At 56.4% G+C, this 19092-nt stretch overlaps 3 protein-coding genes across 3 annotated transcripts in view; 1 reads left to right on the forward strand and 2 right to left on the reverse strand.

The window, feature by feature from the left end:
- Positions 1 to 1061: 1061 nt before the first annotated feature.
- FEN1 (flap structure-specific endonuclease 1) lies at positions 1062 to 3173 on the reverse strand. The gene has a single exon (XM_009809036.2). It carries the CDS (start codon positions 3171 to 3173, stop codon positions 2025 to 2027), a length of 1149 nt encoding a protein of 382 aa, XP_009807338.2. The 3' UTR covers positions 1062 to 2024.
- Positions 3174 to 4169: 996 nt separating this feature from the next.
- TMEM258 (transmembrane protein 258) lies at positions 4170 to 5320 on the forward strand. The gene is made up of 4 exons (XM_059825921.1): positions 4170 to 4218; positions 4414 to 4523; positions 4621 to 4795; positions 5182 to 5320. Exons 1-3 carry the CDS (start codon positions 4216 to 4218, stop codon positions 4745 to 4747), a joined length of 240 nt encoding a protein of 79 aa, XP_059681904.1. The 5' UTR covers positions 4170 to 4215; the 3' UTR covers positions 4748 to 4795; positions 5182 to 5320.
- Positions 5321 to 10164: 4844 nt separating this feature from the next.
- MYRF (myelin regulatory factor) overlaps positions 10165 to 19092 on the reverse strand; it is a 63005-nt gene continuing 54077 nt past the window's right edge. Inside the window, exons 15-27 of the mRNA XM_059825872.1 lie at positions 18014 to 18174; positions 17430 to 17502; positions 17045 to 17133; positions 16770 to 16838; positions 15996 to 16076; positions 14151 to 14236; positions 13759 to 13914; positions 12411 to 12704; positions 11752 to 11839; positions 11376 to 11450; positions 11138 to 11240; positions 10512 to 10586; positions 10165 to 10251 (exon numbers count right to left, since the gene is read on the reverse strand). Coding sequence (XP_059681855.1) covers positions 10165 to 10251; positions 10512 to 10586; positions 11138 to 11240; positions 11376 to 11450; positions 11752 to 11839; positions 12411 to 12704; positions 13759 to 13914; positions 14151 to 14236; positions 15996 to 16076; positions 16770 to 16838; positions 17045 to 17133; positions 17430 to 17502; positions 18014 to 18174 — 1437 coding nt within the window. The remainder of the gene's footprint in view (positions 10252 to 10511; positions 10587 to 11137; positions 11241 to 11375; positions 11451 to 11751; positions 11840 to 12410; positions 12705 to 13758; positions 13915 to 14150; positions 14237 to 15995; positions 16077 to 16769; positions 16839 to 17044; positions 17134 to 17429; positions 17503 to 18013; positions 18175 to 19092) is intronic.

A 19092-nucleotide genomic window follows, 5' to 3' on the forward strand; every position in this document is an offset into this window, starting at 1 on the left:
GGGTAGGTGGGAGGCAGGAGAGGAAGGACAGAGGGAGCGGGATGGGGTGGACACTAAAACCCCCCAGCAGAGCCAGGCTTTCAAGCTAACCTGCCTGGCAAGGCTGTACCTTAAAGCCTCCTGGGAAAACTGCACCGAGAACTTAGCCTGGGCTCTGCTTCTCCGTTAGAAAAGACAAACCAGCGCCAGGACGTTTAGAAGTCGCTTAAACTGTCTGAGCAGGTTTTTCCAGCTGAAGGAGAAAAGCTTGTGGCTCAGTGACAAGAGGTGACAAGGATTCAGGGTTGAAAGCACAAATACTCGCAGGTAGAAGCCTTGTTAAATACAGAAATATACAGAACTGGTGATAAAACATCACCCCTCATGTCGATTTCAAAATCTGATTTTTCCCCACAGCACCTTCCTGGCTTTCTGGGTGCAGATTCTGCAAGTAAGGTGACAGGATAAGCAACAGGCGCATTGTCACTTGCGGAGAGCACAGATGTTGACCTCAAAACACGCTGGCTACAGCTGCCCTCGTTTGAAGCATCCAGGCTTCCTCTTGCCCAAGTATCTCCAGCCTAGGGCATGGAATTCAGGTGAAGCCGAGACCCTGTGAAAACCACCAGATCAGAGAAGCAGACCTGTAAGTTTTGGGTGCTCTGCTCCACGCACCCCTTCCCACACACCCGGGAAGCGTGAGGAGCTCCCGGCCTCCACACGCAGCCCCTGCTGCTACTCTTCACATGACAGTGAAGAAAATTTCTGAGGTGGCTTTAAAAATCAGGATTATTTTAGCAATGTTAATGGCATTCCCCTGTGAAACAAGCCCAGCTTCTTATTTTGTAACTTGGCAGAGTTGACCCACAGATCTTTGACATCTACAAAGCTTCCAAAAGCCAGTTAACACCAGGATTAAAACTCAAATTATCTGTATTCAGGCCTGTGCTTTATTTGTTGGCTGTTGTCACTAATAGGTTTCCCTCTAAACCTGGGATTTTTCTTCACCTGTGCAGCCTTCAGCAACAAGGTTTAAGCCACCCCTCCAGAGAATGAGAAACATTGCATTTGCGTATAAATTTTATTCTGAAAACAAAAACTCAGCACATTGCTTTGACAAGTAAGAGGAAAAGACTACGCAAAATAGAGAATAAAATAAGAAAAAAAATGAGGCACCGTCTCTTTTCTTCTTAGTCTGGGACTTGTCTCTGTGTGTACGTGGAAGGATGCCTCATGACATCAGGGAGTGAACAGGCTTCCATTCTAGGTTTATTGACATTTTTTAAACATAAACCAGAACTTAGCAGCAAAATTCCGGCTTGGAGAGCCGCAGTCTCAGCTCAGCTTGTCATCGGTTTATGCACTAAGAGCAGGCCACAACTTTGCTGGAATCAGGATTACAACATTTTTTTAAAAAACAAAGACAAGTGACTACAATGAGGGAAGGAAGAACCTATACCCGTCCCCGTTAAAGGGAGAAGTTTACCTCATTATTTCAAGTCTCCTTCCCAACTCCAGCTTCCCTTCCGTTCACATCTCCCCAGTTTCTCCTTCAGCCTCTGCTGCTGGCACCTACCGCTTTTTGGATGGATTGCATCAGGCAGAAATCTCTCTATCATTTGTACCCAGTTCGCTCTCTAGCTGTTCAACTTATTTCTTAAATCAGAGAGGGTGTTTGTGATCAGCACCTCCCTTTAACTCCCCAGCCTGGGCATCGCCTCCGGTCCCTGTGGCCTCCTCATCCAAAGTCTCAAACCGAAGAACGCTGCCACTGAACTGCGGAATGCGACTCCCTGGTTCCTCACCCCTCCAACCCCCCCACGCTGTGGTTGTTTCAGCTCTCTTCTCTCCTAGCCTCGTACGTTACTACTGCTGCACGGGAAGACGCTTGTCTGATTCACTAACCTAGCTGTGTTGGGAAGCACTTTAGCAGCATCCTTCCTAGCACTAACACGCAGGACAGAAAGACGACCGTTTGTTATTAGCCTAAAATTCCTGGTTGAGCATAAAAACCCATCCCAGGGGTTGGTGGTTGGCCGGTCTGGCTATTTTCCCTTTTTGGTCTTTGCAGCTGCGGCGTTGTTGGTCTTGGCTTTCTTCTTTGCCGACCCCTTGGTCTCCGGCTCTTTGCGCTTGGCTGACGTGATGGAGCCCGTCACCTTGAAGAAGTCGTCCAGCCGGCCCTGCGTGCTGCCCTGCCGGCTTTTGCTCAGCCTCTTGACTCCGTTGCGGATCCGCTCTTCATTGAACTGCTTCTCCCCGCACATGAACTGGACGAGCTGCTCTTCGTTCGGCTCGGTCCACTTCAGCTCAACAGCATCAGGGTTGACCACATCAGGCTCTAGAAAGAGCTTCTGGGCCTCTTTGTGCAGCCAGTTCTCAGGCAGAGGGTACTTCTTGGTGTCTATCTGCTGAACGATCTTCTCAATGGTTTTGTGCTCCTTGATGAGCTCAACGGCACGCTTGGGCCCGATGCCGCGGATGCTCTCGCAGTAGTCACAGCCCAGGAGGATACACAGATCCACAAACTGCTCCCAGGTCAGGTCTAGGTCCTGCAGAATACGGTTCAGGTGGAACTCCTGGATAGGCAGCTTCTTCGTCTCGCTGGCGGTAAGATGCCGCATCAGTACAGGACTGCCGAAAGTCAGGCAATCCATATCTTCCGTGGCAGCCGCATAGACCTTCCCAGCCTTCACCAAGGTAGCGCAGCTGGCTTCGGCCTCCCCCGGCGCCTCCACGTAGGGGATGCCCATCAACGTCAGTAACTTCTTGCACTCATCGGTGTGCTGCTGGGTCACCTTGACCAGCCTCTTGCTGTACTTCTCAATGTTGTTCTCCTCTCCGGCCTCCTGAGCCTCCTGCAGGTGTTTCTCGGCCTCAGCCCGGCGCTCAGTCCGCTTCGCCAGCTCTCCCGATTTCAGCTGCGGGGGCTTACCGTCAAAGACGTAAACCGGCTTGATACCGTTCTCCACCATGCGGATGGTCCGGTAGAACATGCCCATCAGGTGGCTCGTGGTCTCGCCATCCTCGTTCTGAAGGACTTCAGCTCCCTGGCGCACGGCGATCAGGAACTGGTAGATGCTCATGGAGGCATCTATAGCGACCTTCCGGCCGAAGTAAGACTTGATGTCATTCTCCCGGATGGCGCTAGGAGCCACATCAGCAATAAGCTTGGCCAGGCCATGGATTCCCATCCTGGGAAGCAGAAAAGGGGATGTTGTGTGGACAGAGGCTGATCCCAAGGTGCTGGGGGGAGCTGGGGGGATGGTGTACCACTTCAGCAGGGGGGACCAAAGGGAGGTGGCTGCTTCCTCTGCAAACCTTTACCTCATGGGCTGCAGCCTCCGCTGGCTGCCATGACCCTGCTTCTGGCCTCAGCCTCCCTAGGCCCACCGTTATCCCTCCTACCCACCACCCCCCGGCATGCCGTTGTCACCCCCGCCTAGGCCCATCGTTACCCCCCTTCCTACCTCAGCTTCTCCCAGCCCTACCCCTCTCCTCATCCTCCCCCAGCCCCACCATTATAACCGTCCAGGCCCCATTACCCGCGCCCCGTTCCCACCTCCACCGTTACCCCCCGCCTGATATTAATTCTCCTGTCCTCAGCCTCCTCAGGCCTGCTGTTAACCCCTCTTCCCGCTTCCCCCTCCCGCCGCACGCCATCACCCGCCCCCCTTCCATTACCCCCCCTCTTCCCGCCTCGGCCTCTCCCGGTCCGCCGTTCCCACCCCCCCTCCTCAGGGCCCGCCCTTATCCTCCTCATCACAGCCTCCCCCAGCCTCTCCATTACCCCCCCTTTCCTCTGCGGCCTCTCCCGGCCCGCAGACACCCGCCCCAGCCGCCATTATCCGCCCCCTTCTCCCCCCAGCCGCCATTCTCCCCCGGGCCCGCCGCAGCCCCCCCCAGCCGCCGATACTCCCCCCCTTCCCCTGTCACCACTATCCCCCCTCCCAGGCCCGCCTCAGCCTCATCCAGCCGCCACTACTCCCCGCCCCGGTCCGCCTCAGCCTCTCCAGCCGCCATTACCCCGCAGCTCGCTCCCGCCACCGCTCCCGCGCTCCGCCGCAATGCCCGCCGGGAACCGACGGAGCCAATAGCGAGCGGCTCCCACTCGCCCCGCCCACCCGTCCCGGCATGCCCCGCTCCCGTTCTCCCTTCCGCTTCCGGCGGGGGGCGGGCAGCGGCGGGAGCGGAGGCGACGTGTCGGAGCCAAGCGGGGACCGGGACCTGGGCGACATGGTGAGGGCCGGGACCGCCGTCAGGGGCCGGGGCCGGGAAGCCGCCGTCAGGGGCCGGGAGCCAGGGCCGGGAGCCAGGGCTGGGAGCTGGGGCCGCCGTCAGGGGCCGGGAGCCAGGACCGGGGGCTGGTCCCGGCCCAGTCCCGGCCCGGCCCGTCCCCCGGTGGTGCCGCTCACCTTCGTCGTGTCCCCGCAGGAGCTGGAAGCGATGAGCAGATACACCAGCCCGGTGAACCCGGCCGTCTTCCCGCACCTCACCGTGGTGCTGCTGGCCATCGGCATGTTCTTCACCGCCTGGTTCTTCGTGTATCCCCGGGCTGGGGCGGGGCGGGGGGACAGGGGAGCGGGGGGGTCCCCCTGACCTTGCTCTGCCTCCGTTATCGCCTTAACCCCCGCGCTGCAGCTACGAGGTGACTTCTACCAAGTACACGCGGGACATCTACAAGGAGCTGCTGATCTCGCTGGTGGCCTCGCTCTTCATGGGCTTCGGCGTCCTCTTCCTGCTGCTGTGGGTCGGTATCTACGTCTGAGGCCCGGGCGGAGGAGCAGCGGTACCGCCTTGGGAACGCCCTGTGGCTGTAAGCTCCGCGAGGTCTTCATGCGATGGGTGCGCCTGGGCGGGAGGGTCCTGGAAATGTAGCCCTGTGACAGCTGAGCTTTACAAAATTCAGGGCTGAATTTAGGAAATGGCCATGCCCTCATCCCAGCAGCAGCCTTTGGGCTTAAGCAGCACGGCTACTCCGAGCTGTGAAACAGCCGTTGGATAACTTAGCTGGAGAGTGCTCCTGTGCCTAGCTGGTAACTGTGGGAGGACCGGCATTCACCCTGGTTTGAGGCACCGAGGAAGTGTCTGTGCTGGGTATCATCCTTTGCTCTGTGGCTTTAGTTGCAGCGAAGTCTAGTCCCGGTGCCACCCTGGGGAATGCCGCCTCACCGACCTCCTTCTCCTCTCCTTTGGTTCTAGGTGGGAAATCCTGCAGAAGCTCTTTTTGTATTTCTTTTGTACTTCAACAACAAAGCCCGTATCAGGCATGGACTGTGCTCCCGTCGAGTGACTTCTGCCAGCCAGACAAACCTGAATAAAACTCTGCCTCTATGATGCATCTGCCTTTGGACTCATGGTTTGTCTTTTACATGCTTTTTTCCCACCTGGCTTTTCCAAACCACTTTGATATTGGCACAAGATCCATGTGCCTTGGGATGGGCCCCGTGTTTATCACAGATTTCCACAGCTGTGTATGCCCAGAGGCGTTTCAGGGCCACCTTGTGCCCTAGTGCAGCTAGACTCTAGAAAGTAAGTGCTTCCCGCTTCTTCCTAAGCCTGCTTTTACATCCCTCAACCTTCATTACCCATCGTGTCCCCTCGCCCTCTTTCTGGAAGGCTGTGCCCGTTCTCATCCCGAGCCAGCAGCTTTGTGGCTCGGCAGCGCTCGTGGCCCCTCGCAAAGCGGTTCACTTACCGCCGGCAGCGCCCTGGGGACCTCCAGCGCCAGAAACGGAGCCGATGGAAATGCTCGGGCCCACTCTTCGGTGAGGCTCTGTGCTCCTGAGGTGGATGGCGGCAGCGGGTGGGTGGACGTACCGCTTGGCATGGGTGAAACCGCGCTTGCAGAACGGTCTCTGGCCAGGGTTCCCAGGGAACGCGCTGGTGTGGCTCCTCGGACGCAGAGTGAGGAGAACGCTTGTCCGGTGGGCACCACAAGCTGTGTTTGTGGGAAATGAGGTTTTGGGAGGAATGCTTGGGAAGTAACAGGACAGAATAATCTTGCGGGTGGATGTGCCCTTCAGTTAAGTAGTGAATTAACTGCCTTGCCTATAAAAGAGGAGTTTCTTTACGGCATACGTAACTATTTTTATAGGTAGCTTTGAATTTGTAGCTCAGCTTTCAAAGCAATTACATTTCAAAATCAGAAATTCAACAGCTTACAGATGTAAAGCCCTAATTTCTTGTTTGGGAAGGAAGCTTTCCCTCTGCGGATGCTCTCGGGTGCCTCTGGCTCTGACCTCTGAGGCATGAGCACCGAGAGCTCTTTTTTTATACCTGTTGGAAAGCATGCGACGTAGCAGCGAGCAGCCACAGGCCGGGGCTGTTCTGACCCTGACCGGAGCCTGCGTGGGCACGTCTGGGAACTCCCCATCTTGCGGGAAGCAGTTTTACAACTACTGAACTGAAAGACTGTTCTTTTCATAGCGAGGGAGGAATGCGCCAGGAGCCGTCCTTGGATACAAAGCAGTATTTATATATTTATTTATATGGGCGTATTTACCTCCAGCATAAAACAAAGTCTAAATAAGCCAAACAAAAAAGTGGGGAATCCGGAGACTCAGCACTCAAATTCAGCAAAATATAAATATAAATCAGAAAGAAAGGAGGGAAACCACGCTTGTTCCCCACAAATAAAAACCGATAATCAATAATACCTGCTAAGAATGCAACTCTACAAACTTGCTGGCAATATACAGTGATTAAAGCTGTGACAGCGACATTTAAACCAAACAAATTAGTGCTTTACTTTTTTTTTTTTCTTAATTCTTGCAGCGGTGGCATAGTCTCTATTTACAGGCTTTAAGCTCTAACAGTAGGACAGAATGTTTGTGAATTTGCTTTTGAAACAAACTCCGAAACAGCCAAACTTTGGCAAGTGGCCTCGTTTCCACACTTGTCTTCCTTCCTGCCAAGAATGTCTAGAGAGATGAAGCGTCTGGTTTCCAGCGGAAAGAGGGTTTTCCCCAAGCTGTACGGCTGGAGACATCGGCTCAGAGCTCCCTCCGTCTCATGCGGGGAACGGCCTGATTGTTAACTCTCTTGTTACTGATTGGGGACGGGGAATGCGTCTTCAGTCAGGGCAGAGACACCTTTGTGGGGCAGTCTGCGCGAACAGCTGTTTCCGCGGGCTTAGAAGCGATCCTCTGACCCTTTAATTATTACAAAACCCTTTTGAGCTCGTTTCTGCCTTGCCGTGCGGCGGCTGGTGGAACTGGCATACGCTTTGTGATAACGCTTTAAGACAAAAGATGCTGTTTGCGATATAAGACGCTAAAAACTGCGTTCTGAATCCCTCTCCTCTTTTGATACCAGGGATTGCTGTCAGCCCGGTGCGGCTCTGCTGTGAAACAGCTGTACGTGGGCAGGGCCGGCCTTTGCGCTTTAGGTGTTGCCTCCTCTCAGTTCTTAAGCTAACTGGCCACTGTTTTTGAGGCACGCAGCATTTTACGCACGTGTGGGAAACCGCCGTTCCCTCGTGCAGTCCTGTTTGTTAGCAGAAAAAGGCACTAGAGATGTTTCCGTAGCCCTTAGGCACTTGTTTTGCCAGGGGCCCTCCTAAACCCCGTGGCTAAGCGTCGCAGGGACACCTGAGAGACTCCATCTTCTCTCGGGCCACCGCTGCTAGCGTGTTTCTAGTGATTGATTGATTCCTCCCCTCCAGGAGTGGCTTTCCCCACGGCGGGGTGAGATGTACTTGTGGGTCTTGGCTGACCTCAGCCAGGACCACCGGCGAGGGGGTGGATTGGTGGTGGTGATTGCGGGCAGCGCTGTCAGCTCTGGCCCATGCAACACCGTCCGTTACCTCTTCAGGGGCTAAACGAGCGCGCAGGCATTTAGCCCCGCTTGACAATACAAGGGAAAAGAGCAGGTCTGAGAAGGCTACCCCCTCAGCTGAGCGGACGTCGAAGAGCACGTGGCATCACTCACCTGAATAAGGACGTGCTGGACTGGGCCACTGATTGCCAAGCGGACAATAAAAGCTGCCGAGAAAGGAGCTTCCCAGTTTCAGGCCAAGCAAAAAAAGCTCAGGGTGGGTGGAGGGAAGAGCGCTGCGTGGCCTCTCCAGAGAGCTACGTGGGAGGGTTTCCTTCCCGGTTGCAGGCAGAAACAGCGAATCCTGCTGAGCATGGAGCTGACCTGCTTGTGATGGGTACTCCCAAGCCTTGGGACCTCTGGCTTTTTTTAGGGTAGCGCCCTAGCTTCACTCCTGCTTGGCTGCCCGGCGTTCCCTGCTCACCCTTCTGTTCCTGCCTGCCCAGGCTTCAGTGCATTGTCGTAACTGGAGACCATCACCGATGCAGAGTTTTGTTTGTTGCTGGTAGGCATACAGTGGGAACGAAGACCTGACCTTGAAACCACCCTACAAACAAAGAGCCTTTGGCAGCAGAGACGCCAACTCCTAGCGACGTCGCAAGGAATTGCAGGGCTACGGCTGCTTTGCTGGGACAAGCAAGTTCTGAGATGGGTGACAGGAGATAAAAACTCCCCAGACCGGGGAGGGAAGGCCGGGTAGGGTCCCACAAGATGTGCACAGGAACCATCTCGCTCTCTGGATAAAAAACCCAAACCTTTTTGCAGCTTGTTTCTCCGGAGCAGCGGAACCAGCCACACACGTTAGCGTGTGCTTCAGGACCGGTGAGTGGCCTTTCCCCCTCACCGCCCTTCCCCAGCGGTGGCTGCTGCTTCCTTGGAGAAAGGCACCTCCGATGTGAGAACCTGGTGGTGGCTCAGCCTCCAGGAACGCAGAGGTTTCCATTTTAGCAGGAGGTGCTGGAGCAGGACGGGGAGGAGCCCACGCGTGCTGGTCAGTCAGTCTGAGGTGTCCCAGCACCGCTGTAGCAGTCAAGCTTTAACGTGGAGCTCAGCAGTGGCCCCCTTTGGTTTTCCTATGCGAGACACACGTAGCTCAACAGGGACAGGATTAAGAGACCCATTTTTATACGACTTAAAAAAAAAAAATTCAGTAGTTTAGCAAGTTAAGAACTTGTAACAGTAGAATACCCAAAATACACTCAACATAACTGCTTTCCGAGAACAGTGACAGCAGGGGCCCGCAGTCGCTGCCGTTCCCCGCTTCGGGGGAGAGGATTGGCCTCTTCAGTGCCTGGCAGAGATCCGTTAGCCTGGGGGTGCCGCGAAGCCGCATCACACCTCCCCAGCGACTCAGCCTTGCTCTGCCGTGTGCGCCGGGCTTTGCCGGTGGTCTCTCTTCGGCACATCTGGGCAGAGGTGGCTGTGTTGACTTTAGAGGTGACCAGGCAGCTCCACGCACGCTGCGAGAAGCCACACGCTGTTGCCAAATAAAAAAAAAAGGGGGTCCCACGACACTTAATGCAGGTGACTCATGGTAATTTTTTCTCCCATGGGTTGATGGCAGGTGTCCCCACACACCGTTTGGCCCAGGCACAGCTTCCACAGCATCTTTAGTGGGGTTCTTGAGTTTATCCGTCCAGATCTGGATACGGTGAAAGTTAGAGTACGGCGAGGAGGGGGACAGACGGGGCTAACGTTGAAGCTGCGCCTTTTCTTGTTGTCCACAGAGGACAGTCCGTTCGCGGGTGCTGGGGTCTCCGGGGGTCTGTGGAGTGGGGCCGCGGGGGGTGGCCCTGCGCCAACTAGAAGGAACAGCAACTCCAGTGTACGACTTCCAGTACGTCCAGGCACAGCCTTCCTTTCCAGGCCAAACTCCAGCGTTTCGCTCTCGGAAAGGGCTCCAGTGTTGAGCAATTCCAGTGTTGTGAAGAGCTGATGTGGCACATCTGGGACCACTGGGCCAGTACAGGATGGAGCTCCCATCCGCAGACCCGTCCACGTTCAGTCCAGTGTAATGCTTTCAAATCCAGTGTTGCGAGGGGAGGGAGAAGTGACGGAGGACACAAGCGTCCCCGTAAGGGAAGGAGAGAGACGTTTGGGGCGGCGTGGGATGGCGGGAGTCGGTGTGAGGTGAGCCCGGGAGATACCACAGGGCTGGTTGTGTTTCTGTGGCTTAGATCCTACGTTCTACGTGTGCTGTGCTTCAGTGCCTGCATCACCAGCCACGACCAAACCAGCTCCACGCCCCACGCCGGAGACGGGGGTAAGGTGGGGCTGGGGGCTAGCGGAGGAGGGTGTACAGGAGTCTCCCCAGTGTCACCAGTCCCCCTCCTCTCTCCAACCAGAGGGCACTGGTGCTGCCAGGGCTCACTCACAGAGCCAGTAAAACTGAAAATAATAGTCAGTGAAAAGGTGTCCCATCTGCTCGGGAGCAGTGCTGCAGTTGGCTCGGCCCTGCGAGAGAGGGAGAAAAAGAGCTTACAGACAGGGGTAGGATGCGTGCTTTGAGCGGGGAATCGTGCAGGAATTATGTGCTGGGACAAAGAAAAATCATACCCCCAGTACCCAGCTACCCGTGGAAGGCAACAGCCACGGCGGAGAGGGCTGTGGAAGGCTCTCAGCGCAACGTGGCCACTAAACCTGTCACGGTCCCATTGCTCTCCTTCCGCTCAGCCCTGGACAAGAGGAAAGACAACGCAGCTGCTGGTACTCACAGGCTGTGCTACTCTGAAGTGGTAGGTAAACTCCCGGAAAGACATCATGACGAGAGGCCAACGGTGCGTTGTTTCCTGGGGAAGAAAAGAGAATAGCTGGGATGAGATCGGGGCTGAGCAGCGGAGGATGTTCTCCCCGGCCAGGCTGGCAAGGAACCACCCAACCCTGCGCCGTCGAGAGGAGAAGCAACCGCTCTGAGGTCAGCAGTGGAGCTGGGCTGAGAGGGGCAAGGGGGCACTCGAGGGTAAGAAGGCTCTGATGCAGGCTCTGCGCACGCAGACCTGCAGAATCCCCCCCGAAGGGATTTTTCAGGATGCGTTACGGCAGTTTACAGCTTAGCCTTTTTCCCCATGGACCTGGAGCTCGTGCAGCGGGGTCGGGTGGGATGATGTCATATGAGTGACCACACGTATCAAGTTTACGGACACCTCCCTGTTGGGGTTACAGGGATGTCTGAGGGTCCTTGACGTTAGCCGGTGCAGAGCACAGCTATCTCTGAGCACAGCTTTCCTCCAGCAGCTCCTGTGCTGCCCTGGCCAGGCTGTAGTCCCTCCTGGCGGGATCGGCGGTGTGCCGGGATGACACAATGCGTGTGGATTTCGTGAGCCGTACCCTCCCTCCCTACCTGTGCGTCTGCGGCGTCGGCGGAGCTGTTCGTGCTCGCGGCATCCTGGCAGGGGTCACTGGAGACAAGACCACAAAGGGAGACGGACACAGCGGAGGAGGAGCTGGGGAGATGAGACACAGTAAGACCCCGCTGCCTCTGCCCCAGCTCAGGCAGGAGACACCGTGGCCAAACGGCACAGCCTCCGGCTGAATTCAGGGGTTCCAATACGCCCGAGAGACGAGCCCCGTGCACTCACTTCATCTCCAGGGTCAGGTTGGTGTTCACTGCTGTGAGCTGGTTGACAGGGATGCGGTAGGTGAAATTTCCAGTCCTAGGGAACACAGAGAGAGTGTTAGACCTCACCGCAGCATTCCAGGCGGCTGTGAGATGGGCAGGACGGGTCCCAAAGTCTCTGTTGGGCTGAAAATTCAGAGGGGAGGGCTTCCCAGGCTAGTTCCCTCATCACCAAACGCAATCTTCCTGCGCTCTGAGCGAAGGAGCAGCATGGGCTGCCTCGGGGTGATGCCAGAAAACGGCCCAAGGCTGCAGGAGCTGCCCGTCTGCTGCTTCCCCTGGAGCTCCCACACTGCTGCTGCCACCAAAGCGCTGGCGGTCGGCCTCGCCTCGCTCACCTGCACGCGTCGGCGGCTGCGCAGTACCGGGACTGGATGGCCATATTGATCTCCATGATCCGGACGGAGCGCAGCACTGGGCTTGGCCCTGCGGGTGGGAGAACAGGCTATTTAGGAACAGCAAAGGGATGGCAGCTGGGGTACCCGGAGCGAGAAGGGCTGGAAGGGACGCCTGGCACTGAGACCACCTTTCCTCATCGCCCTGTCATCAGAGAGGGGGGTCAGATTGCTGCAAGACTGCGCTAACGCCACGTCCAGGCACGGAGAGCCAGGAGAAGGGGTGGCCCAGACTACGCCAACGGCTCGTCATCGACACTCCTTTCTGCCAGCGTGACTGAATCCGTGGATTCCTTCCTCTAGCTCTGATTTAGAAATGACTGAGCAAGCCGAGACGGGGGTAAGAACGGAGATGCCGGTACGGCAGCCTCAGAAGGGAACTGGCAACTGGCTAATATGGCCAGAAAGCCCAGAGCAGCAGGGGGGAGGAAGGGCAGGGCTGGAGGTTGAATCCGGCTGCACTGGGAGAGCTGGGGGGAAACAAGCCGCAGGCTGGGGACACTGCGCAGGACTGATGAGACCCACTTGGTTGAGGACACCCCAGGAGAGAGCCCGGGACCGCGGTGCCGCTGCAGGGAGAGGAGAAGGTAGGGTCCACCTACCATCCGTGCCGGGATCCTCCGTGCGGGGCCACTCGCTCACCGGCTGCTTGATGCTGCGCTGCTGCCGGGCCTGCCCCAGCGGGGAGTTGCTGCGGGAGAGCGAGAGGTTGGAGACGTACTTGGATTTGCCCTGGATGTGGGTGAAGGGGGAGGAGGGGCTGGCATTGGGGCTGCCGAAGCTCTGAGACCTGTCAGGCGTCTTTGGCCACTTGGAGTAGGAGGTCGCTTTCCCGGTGATGCCCCTGGATTTGGCTTTGATATTTGTCACTGGCAGGAGTGAGGTCTGACTTTGGTCTGCGAAGAGACGGGAGAGAAAGGTTGTGCTGAGAGGCAGAGAGAGGCTGGCAGCACTCCCGACCTCCGGGACCAGCGCAGGGAGAACAGCTACCAGCTCCGGGTTCCTCCTGTCCCCATGTCACCTCCCGTATTACCCCCTGTGAGCAGCTGAGGCTTCCCAACCTCCGCGCCTGAAGGGACCGGTGGGACCCTCGCGGCAAAGGGAAGCTCGAGCAGGCTGTGGGGACAAAGCAGGGGCACAGCCCCGTGCTTGGGTAGGGCACGGTGTTTGAGGCAGGGTTAAGGGATGACTCCAGGGGTGTTACGGCTCTGCAGCGACTGCCTGAGGCGCTGTTCCTCCCGCAAGAGTGACCGGCGATGGAGCAAGCGAGCTTGCAAAAGCCCTGCTTAGGCAGCCAAGAGGCAGCACACCTCCTGGCCTCTGCTCAAAGCAGAGGAATATTAGGCAAAAAAATATTTCCTGGATATTAGGAAAAATTCCTTTCCTGAGAGAGTGGTGAAGCACTGGAAGAGGCTGCCCAGGGAGGTGGTGGAGTCACCATCACTGGAGGGGTTCAAGGGACGTGTGGACGTGGCACTGCGGGACATGGTTTAGTGGGCATGGTGGGGTTGGGTTGGTGGTTGGACTGATGATCTTACAGGTCTTTTCCAACCTTAGTGATGCTGTGAATGAGGTCAGACTGCAAGGTACAGCTGCTCGGGCATGTGGGCCAGCCCAGCGTAGCCTCTGGTGACCTTGTGCTGGTAAAGCAGGCAGCTCCAAAGACCTTCCAGCCCCCACTTACACCTGGCAGCACGATTGCGGATGTCCGAACCATGCCAGGAGGACAGCGAAGGGTCTCAACCCAGGTCTCAACCCGGGTCTCAACCCGGGCAGTGGGTGTGGAGGAAACCGAGCGCATTTTGAAGGGCAGGCTGCACCTCCTCTACAGAACGTGCAGAGGTAGGACAGGAGGTGAGAGGGGGCTGGGGATACGAAGCGATGCGGTGGTGGGACAGACACACCTCGGCGTTATTCCAGCACCTCCTGGGTGCCTGGGCTGGTACTTACCTGTCCGGTTAGTGGCATGAGTGGGGCTGGTCTCAGGGAGGGCAACAGAGGAGACGTTGGTGGGAGCAGCAGAGCAGCACATGGAGAAACATGGTGGGCTGAAGCAGGCTAGCACACTGTGACCGGGTAAGCTGAAGTCATGCGTGTCCTCTGTGACTGCAGGGCAAACAGCAGGGACACGTGGAGTAAGTCAAGGGGAGAGGCATCTAACGGGAGCAGCACCGCCTGCCCCCGGCATCCCTTCCGCAAAAGCAGAGCCCCAGGACCTCCCAGCATGAAGACAGCGCAATGGCAGCAAGCCCCTGGCACAGAGGAGCAGCCACCTACTTCACCCTGCACCACAACCCATCACCCTGCGCATCCGCCAGGCCCTCCGCCCCGCTGCGACCTACCGTGGTGCGTGGGGGTCCTGCCGCCGGCTCCGTCCGACGCAGCTGTGGATCGCACCATCTGCGTCTTATCAAAGTTCTGGCTTGACCTGAAAACGCAGGAAAACACGGTGAAAACCGCTACCGTGGGGGACAACGGTGTCACTTGTACGGGAAGAGAGAAGCGGCTGCAGCAGCGAGCAGAGCGATGGGACCGGGTACGTGGAGCAAGAGCAGACGTGGAGAGTGCAAGGAGGAGGAGCACAGACTGGAGTGATCTGGGAAAGGCAAGGCAGGAGAGAGGCACGCAAGCCATGAAGACAGCAAGGAGAGCTCGGAAATGCCACAGCAGATCGTGTGGCGGTCCCATGTCTGGCAGGGACAAGTCCCAGCTGGTTCAGAGGACACCAGCAATGCTCCCTCGATGCTCACTGTGGAACAGGGCGTACTCAGTGGACTCGATTTCCAACAGTCATCTCCAGGGTGGATTTACGTGCTTGGGTCTCAACACATTAGGCTGTAACAGGCTCCAAGCACTCACCATCCCCTAAGGGAGGTGTGCCCCTTATCTCTCAGAGACAGACTGTTCCTCATCTTGTTTTGTTTTTAGAAATACACACAATCCCAGCCAGGTTCATCCCACACAATTTCAGTTGTTTCACTGAAGCTACTAAGATCCGAGCTGAGGACACCGCAGGCATCTCCCGAGGGTCAGGCAGATGAGAGAGGGGAGGAACCGCTGCCTGGTGCTGGTTTTCTCCCACATCTGCACAAAGAGCCCAGAGCAACGCCACTTCTGGGCACCAGCTACTGCCTACAGAGAGGTGGGATAAACCAAAGCTCTCGCCTTCACAGACTGTAGCTGCCCACTGAGCAGAAATTTTGACTGAGCTCCTAACAAAGATGTTCAAGATTTTACCTGTCCAGACCCTGCCCAGGCATCGGAGCAGCTCAGTTTTGTCTGTCCCACATTTTGCTTGTCCTGTACCCATGTCTTGCTTGTCCCCTTAGCATTGCTCAAGGTTTCTCAGATACACGGAGCTTTCACTCATTTAGGGAAATCAAAATACCGCTTTCTCACCTGCAAGACTTATCTTATTACACGTATTTCTTTTTCCGGTGAAAGGAGACGCAACGCCGGTCTCCTGGAGGGAATGTGGGCACCAGCCTCTGCAGCTAACCTTCATCCCAGCCAAAAACCTATCCCTATCCCTCATGTTCCTCCACTGCCTCATCACCACTTTCCATGCATGGCTTTATCTCGCATCCCACAAGCAATTCCTTTTTTAATAGCTTCCTGGGAAATGCTCTGATGTGGAGCGCTTAAAAGAACAAATTAATTGGGTCTTCCACCGCTCTTTATGCAGCATTTTATTCAAAGGGTGCTGATAGACAGCTGGGGCCCGTTTTCCTCTTAAGGGAAGTATTTTCACAGAATAACGGAATCACTAAGGTTGGAAAAGACCTGTAAGATCATCAAGTCCAACCACCAACCCAACCCCACCATGCCCACTAAACCATGTCCCGCAGTGCCACGTCCACACGTTCCTTGAACACCTCCAGGGATGGTGACTCCACCACCTCCCTGGGCAGCCTCTTCCAGTGCTTCACCACTCTCTCTGTAAAGACATTTTTCCTAATATCCAGTCTGAACATCCCCTGGCACAACTTGAGGCCATTTCCTCTTGTCCCATCGCTTGTCACTTGGGAGAAGAGACCAACACCCCCCTCCCCACAACCCCCTTTCAGGCAGTTGTAGAGAGCGATGAGGTCTCCCCTCACCTCCTCTTCTTCCAGATGGAAGAAAGAAGCAGAATTCAGAGAAGGGATGCAGCAATTAAATAACAGTATAATGAAACAGTGACATACCGTGGACATAGAGCGACCGGGACCCCAGGACCCCTGTGCCGAAAGAGGGCCAGGAGACAGGCAGTGGGCACAGCAAAAGAGCTACAGGACAGTGAAGGGAGACGGGAGGAAAAGGCAGGTCGGTGGAAGATGAGGAGGACGGGGGGAATGAAAGAAGATATGGAAGATAACGGAAATGAAAAGACAAGAAATGGGAAAATTAAAGATGAAGTGGAAAGAAAATGGGTTGGATGAGAGATGTAACCAGAACAGGAGGGAGAGAAATAGGACAGGGAGAAGAGAGAGAGAAAAAGAGACTCATTATCTGGTAACGTGAGCTCCCAAAGGAGTCAAGTGTGCCCAAACTGAATGCCCAGCACAGGCTGCCCGTGCGCACGCTTGCCGGGCTGGGGCCGTTCCCTCCATGCTCTCTCCACTCTAAGGATACTGTTTGCAGAGGAAAACTCTTGCCTAGCACAGACGGGTCCAGCCCCACTGCAATCAGCGGGACGGTGCTGTACCAGTCCTGCTGAACAGGCGTCCCGAGAACATTCAGACCGGCCACGAGTGGAAATGTGAGCAGCCATACAAGAAGCTATTTTCTTTTTCTTCTTTGTTCCTCACTTCTTGCTCGGGATAATTTAACTGACATCAGACTTGGGCATGCGGATGAGTTTGGTTGGCTTTCCAGCTTGACTCACTGGAACCGTGGTCAAGAACCCCACAGCGACTGGTTTTTGCGCTTCGGACTCCCCCGGTCACCACATCCCTCCCACAGAGCCCAGAGGTACCTACCCATCGATATCCACGAGGTCCTCCTCGCTGCGCAAGCTCAGCACGTAGAGCGTGGACATGGACACCACACTGGAAAGAAAGAGAGAGGCACAGGCTGAGGCCGGGCATGGGGCAAGGGACACGTCACGGTACTGATCTGCTTCCCAGGGATTTCAGCCCGTGAAAGGAGCCGTAGGTCCGCAGCCCTTCGCTGCACACCCCACGCATGGCACGGGCCAAGCGGGTGAGCTGGAGAGAGACAGTGGAGAGGCGGCAGCCCGGGTGCGCGGTCTCACCTGAATGCCATGATGATGACCAGGGCAATGATGGTGCCCTGCAGGAAGCGCTGGCTGATGCAGGCCTGTTCCGGCACAACCGACGGTGACTGCAAGAGAAACACCCCAAGATCAAGCTCTGGTCCTTGCACAGATGCCACCCAACCCATCCCAAGCTCTCTTCCTGCGCCCCTGCAAGCCCTGAACCCCCACAGCGCAGAAGCCAGGTAACATCATCATTAGGCATGGACAAAAAGGAAGGAGAAATCATGGAAACGGGAGCGGACAGGGTCTCTCCCTCTGCAGGGTGTGTAAGAAAACACCCGAGGACTATGCAAGATGAGACCGTTCCCAGACGGGCCGCCTTGCCCCGCACAGCGCTGTTCCTTTGGGAGCGCTCCCTTACCTTGCTGGCTACTTTGTGGGGCCTCTTTTTGTGGGGTACGCTTCCCGCACGGCTGAACTGGCTTCCTGTTTGGCTGCAAGGAGAAAGGAGGAATGGAGCCGAGCTGCGCAGGGACAGCACTCGGAGCGATTCCCAGGCAAAAATGTGATTCTCTGGGAGGGGAGAAATCTCTGTGTGGCACGACAGTCACAAACCCTTGTCACTCCATCTGCCCGGGGGTAGGTGCAGTGCTGGTCCATTGCCCAGAGAGCCTGAATTCTGCTCTAAAACCTGCATAAGCTGACCAGGGTCAGCATGATGATTTTGGAAGCGTGAGGAACTCTTTGCCCTGAGAAAGCCGCTCACTTACTCTAGGGAAAGGTGGAGACAATTTCATATTGGGGTTTTCTGGGCTCTTGGTATGTGTATGCCAGACCTGTCTCACCAATCTCAGCTCCTTGAATGTACCCCAGGGCAAACAACAACTGCCAACACCCCACCACTGCTCCCCATCCCTCCTTTCCCAAACCAAGCTGTCGCTCAGGGCTTCCCGGGCTCAAAAGGAGACATCCCTTCTGGCTCCCGTGCCCTCAGTATGCCCATACCTGAATGCCCCAGAGCTCACGGTTGACTTCATGCTGTCCAGTCGCTTGAGCTTGGCCAGCTTGTGACTCCACCTCTCCAACTCATCGATGCGGGTCTCCAGGTTGTCTGTCAGTTTGCACAGCTCCTTCACGGCTCCCACGTTCTCCATGAAGATGCGCTCCTGCCAGGGAACGGGTCGGCAGTCTGAGTGGCCTGGCACGTGGAGGTGCTCCGGCTCCCATGGGTCTGGCCACCCTGACTGCTCTCCCATGCCCTGCCCCAGGGGAAAGGCTACACAACACCCAGGTCTAGGGGTAGGGAATCAACCAACACGGCACATCTAGACCTCTACAGCCCCTGGATGCAAGGACAAGAGATAGCCTCTTCAAACCCAATCAAAACAATAAATGTTGGTGCCGGATCCCTGAGGTCTCCTGCTGGCGCTAATCCAAGGAGTGCTCCTCAGTCACAAAGGACAGACGTAAAGTCCCCGTCTTCGTCAGGAGCCCTGTGCCAAATCACGTCAGCAACGCTCCCCATCTACCCCTCCCCAGCCCTCTGTCTCTTGCTCTACAGTGCAAGCCACTGGAGTTACTCTGCAGCGTTATCCAGCAGACAGTTGATCCAGACCAGCGGAGAGCCCAAATCCAGAAAGCAGCCTCTGGAGAGCAACCTTCCTCCTGCGGCCCCTCTGGTAAAGGCGGGGCGTTCCACCACAAGCATCTCCCTCCAGCACAACTGCAACCGCATCCCACGCGCTGCTGCCGGCACTGTGGTATCGCCCCTGCCCCTTCTCCACCCTTGGGCTCTGCCACTCCGCAAAACATCTCAGTGGTGTGCTGGTCCAGCACTACGCTCAGAGGATCTTGGACACCGTGGGTAATTTGTAGCAGCAGGTAGATGGCTCTTCAGCGAGCTCAGCCAGAGCAGAGCACGCAGCTCACTGTGACAGGCTGTTCTGCAGCCTGCACCAGCTCCTCTTGGAGGGCTGACGCTGAGCTGCAGTCCACGGAGGAGGGCTGTACCCAGAAACAAAGGACAGCAATGGCCTGGCCACGTGCGGATGGGACAGAAAAGGTCACGCTCACAGCTACCGGTA

This window comes from Gavia stellata, chromosome 17, assembly GCF_030936135.1.
Source record: "Gavia stellata isolate bGavSte3 chromosome 17, bGavSte3.hap2, whole genome shotgun sequence".
NCBI classification, from domain to species: Eukaryota; Metazoa; Chordata; class Aves; order Gaviiformes; family Gaviidae; genus Gavia; species Gavia stellata.

Coding starts and splice junctions, on each gene's coding strand:
- FEN1 (XM_009809036.2), bottom strand. CDS start 3,173: ATGGGAATCCATGGCCTGGCCAAGCTTATTGCTGATGTGGCTCCTAGC.
- TMEM258 (XM_059825921.1), top strand. Junction 4,524..4,620: donor TTCACCGCCTGGTTCTTCGT/GTATCCCCGGGC, acceptor CCCGCGCTGCAG/CTACGAGGTGACTTCTACCA.